The sequence below is a fragment of the Ananas comosus genome, linkage group 16, assembly GCF_001540865.1.
Source record: "Ananas comosus cultivar F153 linkage group 16, ASM154086v1, whole genome shotgun sequence".
NCBI lineage: Eukaryota > Viridiplantae > Streptophyta > Magnoliopsida > Poales > Bromeliaceae > Ananas > Ananas comosus.
The window spans coordinates 10028470-10039722 of record NC_033636.1 but is presented as its reverse complement, the minus strand read 5'-3'; the positions used below and the strand labels follow the sequence as shown (position 1 = coordinate 10039722).

The window sequence follows — 11253 nt, the reverse complement described above, 5'->3', positions numbered from 1 at the left end:
TAAAATAGAATTAGAGTTATGATAGAAATCCAAATATCATCACTATGTGTTCCAAACATGGATTAATTAGATTGTAAATATTCATTATTCTTAGCAAATCAAAATAGAAATATATTACAAAAACTCAATTTATTTATGTATGACTTTTAATTTCAATATAAATTTCCCATGCCAATGACTACCTAAATTGTAATACCTAAAACCAGTAATCATTTATTTAAACAAATATTTCTTTTGCTCTATCACAAAAAAAAAAAAAAACTATTTTCTCTTTCTCCTCTTTCTCTCCCAAAATTCCTATCCTACCATTTTCTTTTTTTAAACAAAATCCCATCATATCATTAATTTCAATTCCAGTCTTACTTATCTTATTTATATTTAAATTTTAATCATTATATTTATAAACTATAAAAAAAAATCTAAAATATATCGGTCTCATATCCTACGAGATGTAGCCATATCAATCACAATTAAATTCTTTTAATTCAGCCATTCCATCATAATTTATAAAATAAAAATATTTTTTTTTGCATGGTATGTCTACTACACAATACAAACGACTTTCTTTGAATTATACCTTATTTTGAGTTGGTTATCTAATCATTCAAAATTTTGATTTTGTTATCTAATCTTTTAATTTATTTAACTTAAAATAGTCAATCACACATTGAATCGAAATTTAAATACGATGTTTATCTTTGCAAGTTAAGTCAATATAATGTATACAATTCTTATAATTATAAACTTATTAAAATAAATAAATAATTTAAATTTTAAAAATATAATATTACTAACGGACTGAAATTAAATAAATTTAAAAAATAAACTATAAATTTAATATTTCAACAGATTCAACAACTAATCCTAAATAATCTATCGTTCAGATAAACCCTGCATATTCTTATTTTATTTATTTAAGTTTTGCACCTTCTTTTTAGTTTTTTTTAGTCGACTCCTTTAATTTTCTCTTCCTTTTTCTCTCCTCTCTCTCTCTCTCTCTCTCTCTCTCTCTCCCCGGCTCCCGATCGCGCCTCCTCCTTTTACCCACTCTCGACCCTCTCCACCCCAAACCCGTCTCTCCCCCTCTCCAATCTCATCGTCCCCAAACCCTATCCCTCCCCATTGAATCTCTTCTCCTCCTCTCCCCCCTCGCATATCGCCATCGCCTCCCTCTCCTCTGAAATATCGCCTCCAATCGGGGCATCGATTGATCAGGTAACGCGAGGAGGAGGAGATTTTTGAGTGCAAAGACCACTCCTTTGCTTCGTCGGGCTGTTCTCTTCTATTGATCTCTGATGTGCTAGTGCTTGTTTGTGGTGTTGGGGAAAAGCCCGATTTGAATTAGCTTTGCGAGGCGAAGAAGACGCTGGTGATCGAGGATTTTCGGGTTTCGCCGCCGCAATCCGGCGAGGTCGGGATCGAGAACCCTGTGAACAGTAAGGTTGTTTTGCTTGGCCCTTTCTTCTAAAATTGCCCCCCTTTGATGTAATGTTGTTCCATTTAATCCATTTTCTATTACGCTATACGACCCAGAAAGAATCCTAGAGTATTGTTTCCTGTGTAGTAATTTAATATTACTTACTTTATTGCGTGGGTATGATTGTTTTTGCTCGGGAGATTCTCTTGATTATTGCAATTCGATCCGAAAAAACTCTCCTTTTCAATGTTAATTATGAGTTTTCAGGTGAACACAGGTGCTATTTTTGCTAATAGCGGTGGTTTGTGTTTGTGTTACATAATCTCTAAAACTTTGGATTATACTTTTTTTTTCTTCTAAACTGGTACCTATGAATTAGAAGTGAGATTAGAATGAAACAGTGACCTGGAGACTTTGGGATATTGTTTCGTAACCCGTAAATTCCATTGGAATAATCCTTTATTTTATAAGTCTCTCAGTATTATTTAGTTCTATCTCTCTTTTTTAGCTCATCGTGGGAATGGAAGGAGTAAATGTCAGCATGGTAATGCCAACCCATTGTGTTATTTGACCATGACATATACTTGCTCCTATGTCATGCATTATGTGTGAAGGGGATGACCAAAGTTAGAAATTTGCTACATCAGCGCGGTTCCAAAGGGTAGCCCTAGTTAGGCTTTTTTTTTTTTTAACTAGTGTTCCTAAGTAGGTATTTAATTGAATGATTCACAGCCATCGAGTTAATGTAGTCTAGAGATGACATTAGAGCGTCCTGGTATATTATGACACCTATAGTTATGATACTTTCATGATTTATGCCATTTCCTGCAGAAAGGCTGGTTGCATTTCCATATATGATTTTTCTCGACAAGACATTTACATGAAAAAAAAAAAATCTATTAGAGAGTGATAGCAACTTCTAAGTAAATTTTCAAAGCTTCAGTTTGCGTTACTGGCATATGAGTTTCTGGTTCTTGTCTGTTAAATGTTGATATCTGTTATGGTTTGAATTTTGTGTCTTTGCCCTAATGATACTCTAATCGTAAAATGGAACTGTTTTATTTACTGGTTGAACCACTGTAGTTTGCTATAGGCACCTTGAAATGCATCGTGTTGGCAGTGCTGGTAATACATCCGGCTCTACGCGTGCTCGGAAGGAGAAGCGTCTAACGTATGTGCTGAATGATGCAGATGACACAAAGGTGTTTTTCTTACTTACCCCTCTTTTCCGTGAACTATTATTTTTATTTTGTCACCTTGAGCCTCTTTGGTCTAGCTTTTGAAACAACTTCTTTAGCAAGGAAGCAATGGCCTATTATTTGGCATTTGGCATATAAACGTTCTGAAGGTTTTGCTATGGTAGGAAGCTGAAATGAGTTTCTAAGCTTCGAAAGCAGACTCACACTTTAGAGCTTCTGCTTCTACTCTAATTGGAAATTAGTGTAGATTTTTAATGGAAAAGTTGTTAGTGCTTCTAAGAGCATCTCTATCATGGGTTTTAAACTGTTGACGTAGGGGCATTAGAGATGATTTATTTTAGAAGTAAGACCTCTTGATGTTAAAGTTTATTCCATGTTTTCTGCTAGCATAGTTTCTAGTCTGTAGAACTGCATCCATAGGCTGGGGATATGGCTGCACATATGTGGTTATGACCACATATCGTGGGAGGCTTCGTGCAATGCAAGTCTCTTATTTTGATATGTTTCAAACTATTTCTATGTCTGCAGCATCGTGCAGGAATTAACTGCCTAGCATATTTAAAGAATTCTGCTCCTGATAACTATGATTATCTTTTTACTGGAAGTCGAGATGGGACTTTGAAAAGATGGGCTCTGAGAGATGGTGAAGCAAGTTTCTCAGCAACATTTGAATCACATGTTGATTGGGTATGATCCTATGTTACAGTGTTGCATTTGTACCAATTTATCTTTTTTTATTTTGCAGTGTTTCTCTCTTTTATTATAATATCTTTTGAAGTGTTATTATTTTCTCTTGACTCCTTTTTCTTTTCCCAATTTTTATCTTGAATCATTTAATAAGACTTGCTATCAAAATAAAATGATGTGTTGTTTAATATGTAGTTAGCACCCTTTTTTTCTCTACGATGAATCACATAGATTATCTTGTGTCCTGCCATAAGCTTAGTAATTCAATAAAAGCTCTATATTCTTCTTATTTTTTCTTAATTTTTTTCCCGCCAAATGCAACGAATTAACATCTATAGATTATTCATCCTATCATGTAGTCACGTTGAGATTGTCCAATGAAATGCTATGCACTAGGTGTTTATAAATTTCTCCTTGTACAATATAGTCACCAATCCTAAAAGCTTTTAGTCAGTCAATGATGGTAGTGTAGTCTTGTTCCTTTGTGTGTGTGTGTGTGTGTGTGTGTGTGTGTGTGTGTGTAGTCATGTTCCTTTGTGTGTGTGTGTATTCTGCTCATGTGTATAGATGGTTCAATTTGTCTAATTTATTTAGTTGCCCTTCCCTGTTTTAATACTAGTTATCATCCATCTCCATGTGTATTTTTCTTTTTGCATTACTTGTGATGCACAATTTGGTTATTGAACTTGAGAGGTTGTTACGCAGGTTAATGATGCTATTCTTGCTGGTAACACTCTCGTTTCTTGTTCTTCAGACACCACTCTTAAGGTTTTTACTTCAACTGAATCTGTAGAAGCTTTGCAATCAATCATTTTTGTCATTAACTCTTGTTAATATAGTTACTTTTCTCAGACATGGAATTGCCTGTCTGATGGTGTGTGTACCAGGACTCTCCGTCAACATTCCGACTATGTTATATGTCTTGCTGCGGCGGAAAAGAATGTAATTTTCAAACATTAACCTTTTTCACATGTATAAAGGTGTCTGAGATTAAATATTATGCCTCTTTTCTGTTCATTTTCATGTAAAAGATATCACATATTTTTGTTGTGCCATGCATATAGAGCAATATTGTTGCCTCTGGGGGCCTTGGTGGCGAGGTCTTTATATGGGATATTGATGCAGCCCTTCTCCCAATTGCTAAGACTGCTGATTCAACAGAAGATGATGTTTCAAATGGCAATACTATGCAACCTATGACAAGTTTACGATGTGGCGGTACTAATAATAACATATCTGCAAACAACAGTCAGTCACGTGGGTATAGTCCAATTGCTGCCAAAGGCCATAAGGAATCGGTGTATGCCCTAGCAATGAATGATAGTGGAACCCTTCTTGTTTCTGGCGGAACTGAGAAGGTATGCTCTTCTCCTTTTTTACTTTTTGTCTATTAACTCCCATTGTGTTAGGACGGCTTTAAAAACTACAAAATTCTGTGTGCAAATATTCATACACAGCTTATTTGTCCTGGCTGGAGATTTCATGGAAGTGTTATATAACTAGAACTGTTTGAAATGTTCTAACAGTAATTTCATTCAGATCTCAGCAAACTTCTTGCTAGAGCAGAAAGAGAAGCTTCAAATTGGAGCTTATTTCCTTTCTCATTCACCTTTCTGCATTGCAAATGCTTTAGACCTTTCATTGCCAAACACAAGATTGCTGAAAGCTTTCCGGAACTTCTATTTTTCTGGAAGATGGAAGCTGCTCCAGAAGCTAGCTCAAACGGCCATGATAGTTTATGATTCTCATAAATCATTCAATGTTACACAAATTTATGCTTTAATTGGTGTAACCTCTTTTTATCTATTAATTATTCTGTAGGTTGTTCGTGTTTGGGATCCAAGGACTGGTTCAAAGAACATGAAACTAAGAGGGCATACCGACAATATTAGGGCCTTGCTCCTTGATTCCACTGGCAGGTTTGTATGTGATATTCAAATTATTACACTTTTTTCTAATGAGCTAGATGCTATTTTTGTTGAATTCGCTTTATAAATTGCTTCTTGCAGGTACTGCTTATCAGGTTCATCTGATTCAATGATCCGGTAAATAACTAATCTCTCCGTTTTGTGCTTTATCATAGTGATTGTGCAATGCTGTAATCATCTTCTTTTCCATCTGCCTCCCATGGTTTTTTTTCCTTATTATGTGGCATGTCTTTTGCAAGGTTATTTGTTAGAATTTGAGAGTTCATGAAATTCCATTGGGAAAGATGGACTTTTGAGACAGGACCATTTATCCTATTTTAGTTTTGTTAGCATCATGCACTTTCACTTCAGACTAGTAAATGGGGGTAACGTAATTCCCTTGTCTTTCAGCTGAATAAGAAAGAGTGAAAGATGACAACCAAGTCCATCATTGGAAACAACAAACTCCTTTCTGCTCTCTTTTGTTTTTTCTTTTTTTTTTTCACATTTCAACTAATGCAGCATATCTTTATTTCTCATGTAGCTTATGGGATCTTGGTCAGCAGCGTTGTGTTCACTCCTATGCCGTCCACACCGATTCAGTCTGGGCACTTGCTAGTACTCCCTCATTCACACATGTTTATAGTGGTGGGAGGGACCTTTCTGTAAGTATTAAAAGTTTCATGGTTTTCTGGGAAGTTTGCTCCCTGATATTACAATCTGAAACCTAGTTGCGTACTTGCGTCTAATTTTCTCAGCATGATTTTGATGCTTCAGGTGTACCTTACTGATTTATCAACAAGGGAGAGCGTCTTGCTATGCACAAAAGAACACCCAATTTTGCAGTTGGCATTACAAGATGATATGATATGGGTTGCAACAACAGATTCTGCTTTGTCTGCGTGGCCAGCTGAAGGACGAAGCCCTCAGAAGGTTTTCCAAAGAGGTGGCTCATTCTTAGCCGGGAATTTGTCCTTTTCAAGGGCAAGGGCTTCATTGGAAGGATCAGCACCTGTAAGTCAGACATTTGGGACAGACTTTTTTTTTTTCCTTTCAAATGGAACATGATTTCCGGTTACAAACCCAACGTCCTTATGCATGTATAACTATTTTACTGCCTGTATTTTTGGTACTTGGTCATTTGGGATTTTACGTTTATATCCGTGGAAAATCATATATCTTTATGTATGCCCTTGTAAAGTCTCAATTTTCATATATACCCTTGAAATGTCAGTTTCTTACTGAAACTGCCCTTAAATCGGGGAATAATCAAATTTATGGGGGAAAATACTGAAACACTCATTTTTGTAACTGCAAGGTTATATATGTAAGAAACTAAGTTTTTGTAGTGCATATAAAAAAAATTCAGGAATTCCTGGTTTGTATGGTTCAAGCATCTTAGAGAGTTTCACACTTTTGATTCTTGGACTCTCAGTTTGTGATGATAGTTGTCAGTTATATTGGCTGCGACTTCTTATTATGCAGGTTCCTGTATATAAAGAACCATCTATCACTATTCCAGGGATTCCAGGAATCATACAGCATGAGATATTGAATAATAGAAGGCATGTCCTGACAAAGGTGATTATTCAATTTCTCTAATTTCTTTTGTTCTATGGTTAACTGATGTTTTGCAAAATACTATGAACTCTAGCACTTAAAGCACTTATTTACAGGACACTGCAGGCTCAGTTAAGCTGTGGGACGTTACTAGGGGTATCGTAACTGAGGACTACGGCAAGGTTCTGTTTATCTGTACTGTATCTTTAAATTCTTATACTGCATTTACTGAAACTAAAAACTATGAGATTTAACTATGAGATTTAATGTTATCTCGTCTATTTTCTTTTGTCTGCAGATATCATTTGAAGAAAAGAAGGAAGAGTTGTTTGAAATGGTATTGCACAGAGTAACAGTATTAATCTATGCCATAGATTGTTTCCCCGGACTTTTTGAATTTGAATTTCGATTTCTCCAGGTGAGCATACCTGCATGGTTTACTATGGACACTCGACTTGGATGCTTGTCTGTCCATTTGGATACACCTCAATGCTTTTCTGCCGAAATGTATGCAATCGACTTGAATATACTAGGGACCCCAGAAGATCTTAAGGTAGTGTATATTATATGTTTATTCTTTGAACTTCGCCTATGTTGGATCACTTAAAATAATTCTGCTCTTTCCTTGCCGTTAAATAGTAATGATAGTTGGATGACTGCAATCGAAGGTGAAATTATGCTATTCTGGAAACAAATTCTAATAAATTGGCTGACAAAATGGTCACGTATGGTAAGGGGAGACTTGTTGCCTAGACATTGGAAAAGCAGTTGTGTGTAATTTTTCTAATAAATTGGCTGACAAAATGGTCTCTGCTTGAAAGATCTCTGGACACGGGAATCTCCTGGTAGCGGTTTTAGAATGTTAAATCTTCTTGGTTTCAGTAAATCTTGAATTGCTTGATTGTAAGGCAATTAAGTATTCAAAAATGTTCTCCAAACTATTGCAGATAAATTTGGCTCAAGAGACTCTTCGTGGCTTATTTTCGTACTGGCTTGCTAAAAGAAGGCAGAAACCGGGATCGCAAGCTTCATCCAATGGCGACAGTTCAATTGGAAAAGAGGCATCTGTTAAAAATGCTCCGCATTCAAGACTCGAGGTTGACGATGGTTCTGAAAACCACATGAATGTGATGCTTCCTGCATTTGAATTTTCAACCGTGTCACCTCCATCGATAATTACAGAGGGTTCTCAGGGGGGTCCTTGGAGGAAGAAAATCACTGATTTAGATGGGATGGAAGATGAGAAGGATCTTCCATGGTGGTGTATTGATTGCGTGTTGAATGGCCGATTACCTCCGAGAGAGAATACCAAGTAAGTAGTTAATTTATCCTCTTCTTCTGCAGAATAGATTTCTCTAGGAACAAATAGTTAGTCCCTTTACTTTCCCAGCATGCCTCTTGGTCAATCCCAGAACTTTCTCGTAGATTACAATTCCATCAGTGCGCTCTAGGAAAAAAGTGGTGTCGGCTGACTTTTTCTGTAAAATGACCTTTCTAACACTTTTTTGGCTGAACTAGATTAAGGAAGTCTTTTTGTAGGATGGTTACATTTTTGGAGAAAGCCAGTTATTTTGATGGTTAAGATGGATATGCAATACGTAGCAAATTTTAGGGACTGAGTGTGTAAGTGACGACTGGGGGCATATTACAGGATATGTTGATATATTTTACCCTTTTTGTAGCAAATTGGATATTATATATGGATAACTAAAAGAATGAAGCACAAACAAGAACTAGAAATACTGTTGCAAGCCTAAACGAGATACAGAGAAAAAAGATGCTATTTCATGTTATATAATGTTGATATTGACACGCAGTTACTTTGTATATTTGTTCGAGTTGTGATTTCATGCTGCTTGCTTTTCTCAATGCAGGTGTAGCTTTTATTTGCATCCGTTTGAAGGTTCATCTTTGCCAAATGTTACCCAAGGGAAACTGAGTGCTCCACGGATATTGCGGATTCACAAAGTATGTGCATGTCAAGGGAAACGTACCTTCGAAAGTACGGAGGCTTCCGTGCTTGTAAGTTGTTTTCGATGATAGGACATCCGATTTGATGATTGGCTCCGTTAGGCATAATCTACGTTTTTGGAACTATCTAGAAACCAAATTTCATAATTTTTCGACATCATTTACCAAGCGATCACAGGGTCTCAAAAATAACTATTTTAACGGCCGATGTGGCACGTTTTTAAGTTCAACGGTGTAGAAGTATCCAAATTACATGAAAATTTAATAGAAAATTCTACTTAACATTAAAAGTAAGAACAATACTTTCGATTTGAAATTTGAGTCCTTTATTACTGTTTTTTATGAGATTTTTATTTTCAGCCGTTCATTTTGAGACTACTCGTTCACTAGGCAAACGAAGTAAAAAAATTATGAAATTTGGTTTCTAGATAGTTCCAATAGTGTAGATCATGTCTAACGGAACCGATCACTGAATCAGATGCCCCATTATCGAAAACAACTTGCAAGCATGGAGGTTTCCGTACTTTTGCACGAAAAGTCAATTATCGGAGCCTAAAATAGCGCACTCTCTTTCTCTCTCTCTCTACTTATCATCAAATTACTATATATATATATATATATATATATATATAGATATATAGCTATATATAGATATATATATGCCTTCCACTTCATCTGTCACACCTCTACTAAATCCTGAATATTCATATGTGCCCTTTGAAAACTCAATTTCTTGAGTAGCTGTATACATACAAAATATGCCTCTCCTTAGAAAACTTGTTCTAATTCATAACCCATTCTCCACCACATCCCATGAATTATTTTGCAAGCATATTCCACACTCTCTCTCTTTCTCTCTTTCTTTCTTTCTTTGTGCCTTCTTGACAATTCTGTTATTTTCTTCCACAGGTGATTAACTATGTGGTTGAGAAATTGGTCCTTGATAAACCAGTTGATGCTGGAAGTTCTGACGGAACATTCGGGTCAGGACTTAGTACTGGGCAATCACAGCTTCCACCTATAGGCGATGGCTCTCTAAGATCAGGATTAAAGTCATGGCCAAAACTAAAGCCGAATTTAGAGATCTTATGCAATAATCAGGCAAGTCTGAAACGAATTTAGTTCTTTTTTGGATCCTAAAATCAGGAATTTGCTAGATCATTGGTTCTAATGATGATACCTTTTAGCTTCTTTACGCCATCTTCTCTGTTCTACAGTGTAATCATGAAATAACTGCCCACAAGCATAATCATGACTCTGAGATAAAAGTCTACTAATCAGAGACACTGTGGAAATGATGCTTTAGTAATTTCTGTAAGAGGCCCTTTACAGAACTGAAGTTCAGATATATCATTTGAAAGAATATTAAGGTATATATGCATATGCAAAATCAAGTTCTGAGATGCATATATAAAAAGATTCCCCAAGTAAACGAACCAATTATATAGATATGGTCTGCTTCAACTAGCTAAATCATGTGCTTACATATTTGGTAAGATTGCTAAAATTATGGTCAGCTTCAAAAGAATATAAAGGTATATGCATATGTAAAATCAAGTTCTGAGATACTTATAAAAGATTCCCCAATGAAACGAACCAATTATATTGACTATGGTCCGCTTCAAATAGCTAAAGCATATACTTGCAAACTTGTTAAGATTTGCCAAAACTTTGCTCTGTTTCAAATTGCTAAAGCATTTACTTACATATTTATTTTAATTTTGCTAAGATTCTAAAATAGAGGTACACAGTAGAGTATATAAATACTGCTCTTTGCAGTTCTAAATTCATAAAATACTGATTCTCAACTTATGATCATAAATGGGTGAAATAAGTTTAAAAAAAAAAAAAGAAATTCTAATTTGCTCGTCCTTTATGCATGTTTTTCATCTTTCCTTTTATCCGTGTGATATCTGATGCAGGTGCTATCACCTGAAATGAGTCTCGCAACAGTCCGTACTTACATATGGAAGAAACCGGAAGATGTGATTCTCCACTACAGACTGGTGCAGAGTAGATGATGATAGAAAGATTGTCCACCATAGACTGGTGCAGAGTAGATGATGATAGAAAGAATATTTAATAATGTTAAATCACCAGCTTTCCGTATATGCATCACGAGATATTTAAGGGAATTGTGCCTTCATAGTTTTAAAGACATTATTTCTTTGCCACCTAACTTGATCGAATAACTGAAACTCAGAGGTTGGAGTCATTTGCTTTATTGTATAGTTGGCGCAAGGGCCAGGAACTTCGAGCGAGCAATTCACAAGCCATGTATCATAGCAAATGTAGTGATATATGCTTGCTTTTTACATGCTACCAGGTTATTACACTGTATATTTCGGAACTCTGTTATTTAATGAAATCTTTTTCCTTGCGGATTTCATTTAGCTTGACTTTTTGATGTTCCTGATTCTTCCGGCGACTTTGTTTTTCCTTACTATGTCGTTATTTTAGTTTGTGGATCAGTGACATGGTTGTTGTTGAGACAAATTCTGGGCCGTTTTTG

At 35.8% G+C, this 11253-nt stretch overlaps 1 protein-coding gene across 5 annotated transcripts; it reads left to right on the top strand.

Moving 5' to 3' along the window:
* On the top strand, positions 999-11134 carry LOC109721942 (WD repeat-containing protein 48). 5 transcript variants are annotated; one of them, XM_020249772.1, is made up of 19 exons: positions 999-1215; positions 1331-1441; positions 2511-2619; positions 3145-3303; positions 4009-4071; positions 4156-4245; positions 4368-4661; positions 5125-5222; positions 5313-5348; positions 5755-5875; positions 5988-6224; positions 6696-6791; positions 6887-6952; positions 7069-7107; positions 7189-7323; positions 7718-8082; positions 8645-8792; positions 9651-9842; positions 10664-11134. In XM_020249772.1, exons 3-19 carry the CDS (start codon positions 2521-2523, stop codon positions 10760-10762), a joined length of 2337 nt encoding a protein of 778 aa, XP_020105361.1. In that variant the 5' UTR covers positions 999-1215; positions 1331-1441; positions 2511-2520; the 3' UTR covers positions 10763-11134. The 5 variants fall into 5 exon arrangements, with proteins under 5 accessions (XP_020105361.1, XP_020105359.1, XP_020105360.1 ...); XM_020249770.1 differs by having other exon boundaries at positions 2501-2619; XM_020249771.1 differs by having other exon boundaries at positions 999-1441.

What these genes read in the sequence shown, in the direction of transcription:
- LOC109721942 (XM_020249772.1), top strand. Translation starts at nt 2,521, where the DNA reads ATGCATCGTGTTGGCAGTGCTGGTAATACATCCGGCTCTACGCGTGCT. An exon ending in GAAGGCATGTCCTGACAAAG is followed by an intron (nt 6,792 to 6,886) that starts GTGATTATTCAA and finishes ACTTATTTACAG; the next exon opens with GACACTGCAGGCTCAGTTAA. An exon ending in TAACTGAGGACTACGGCAAG is followed by an intron (nt 6,953 to 7,068) that starts GTTCTGTTTATC and finishes TTTTGTCTGCAG; the next exon opens with ATATCATTTGAAGAAAAGAA.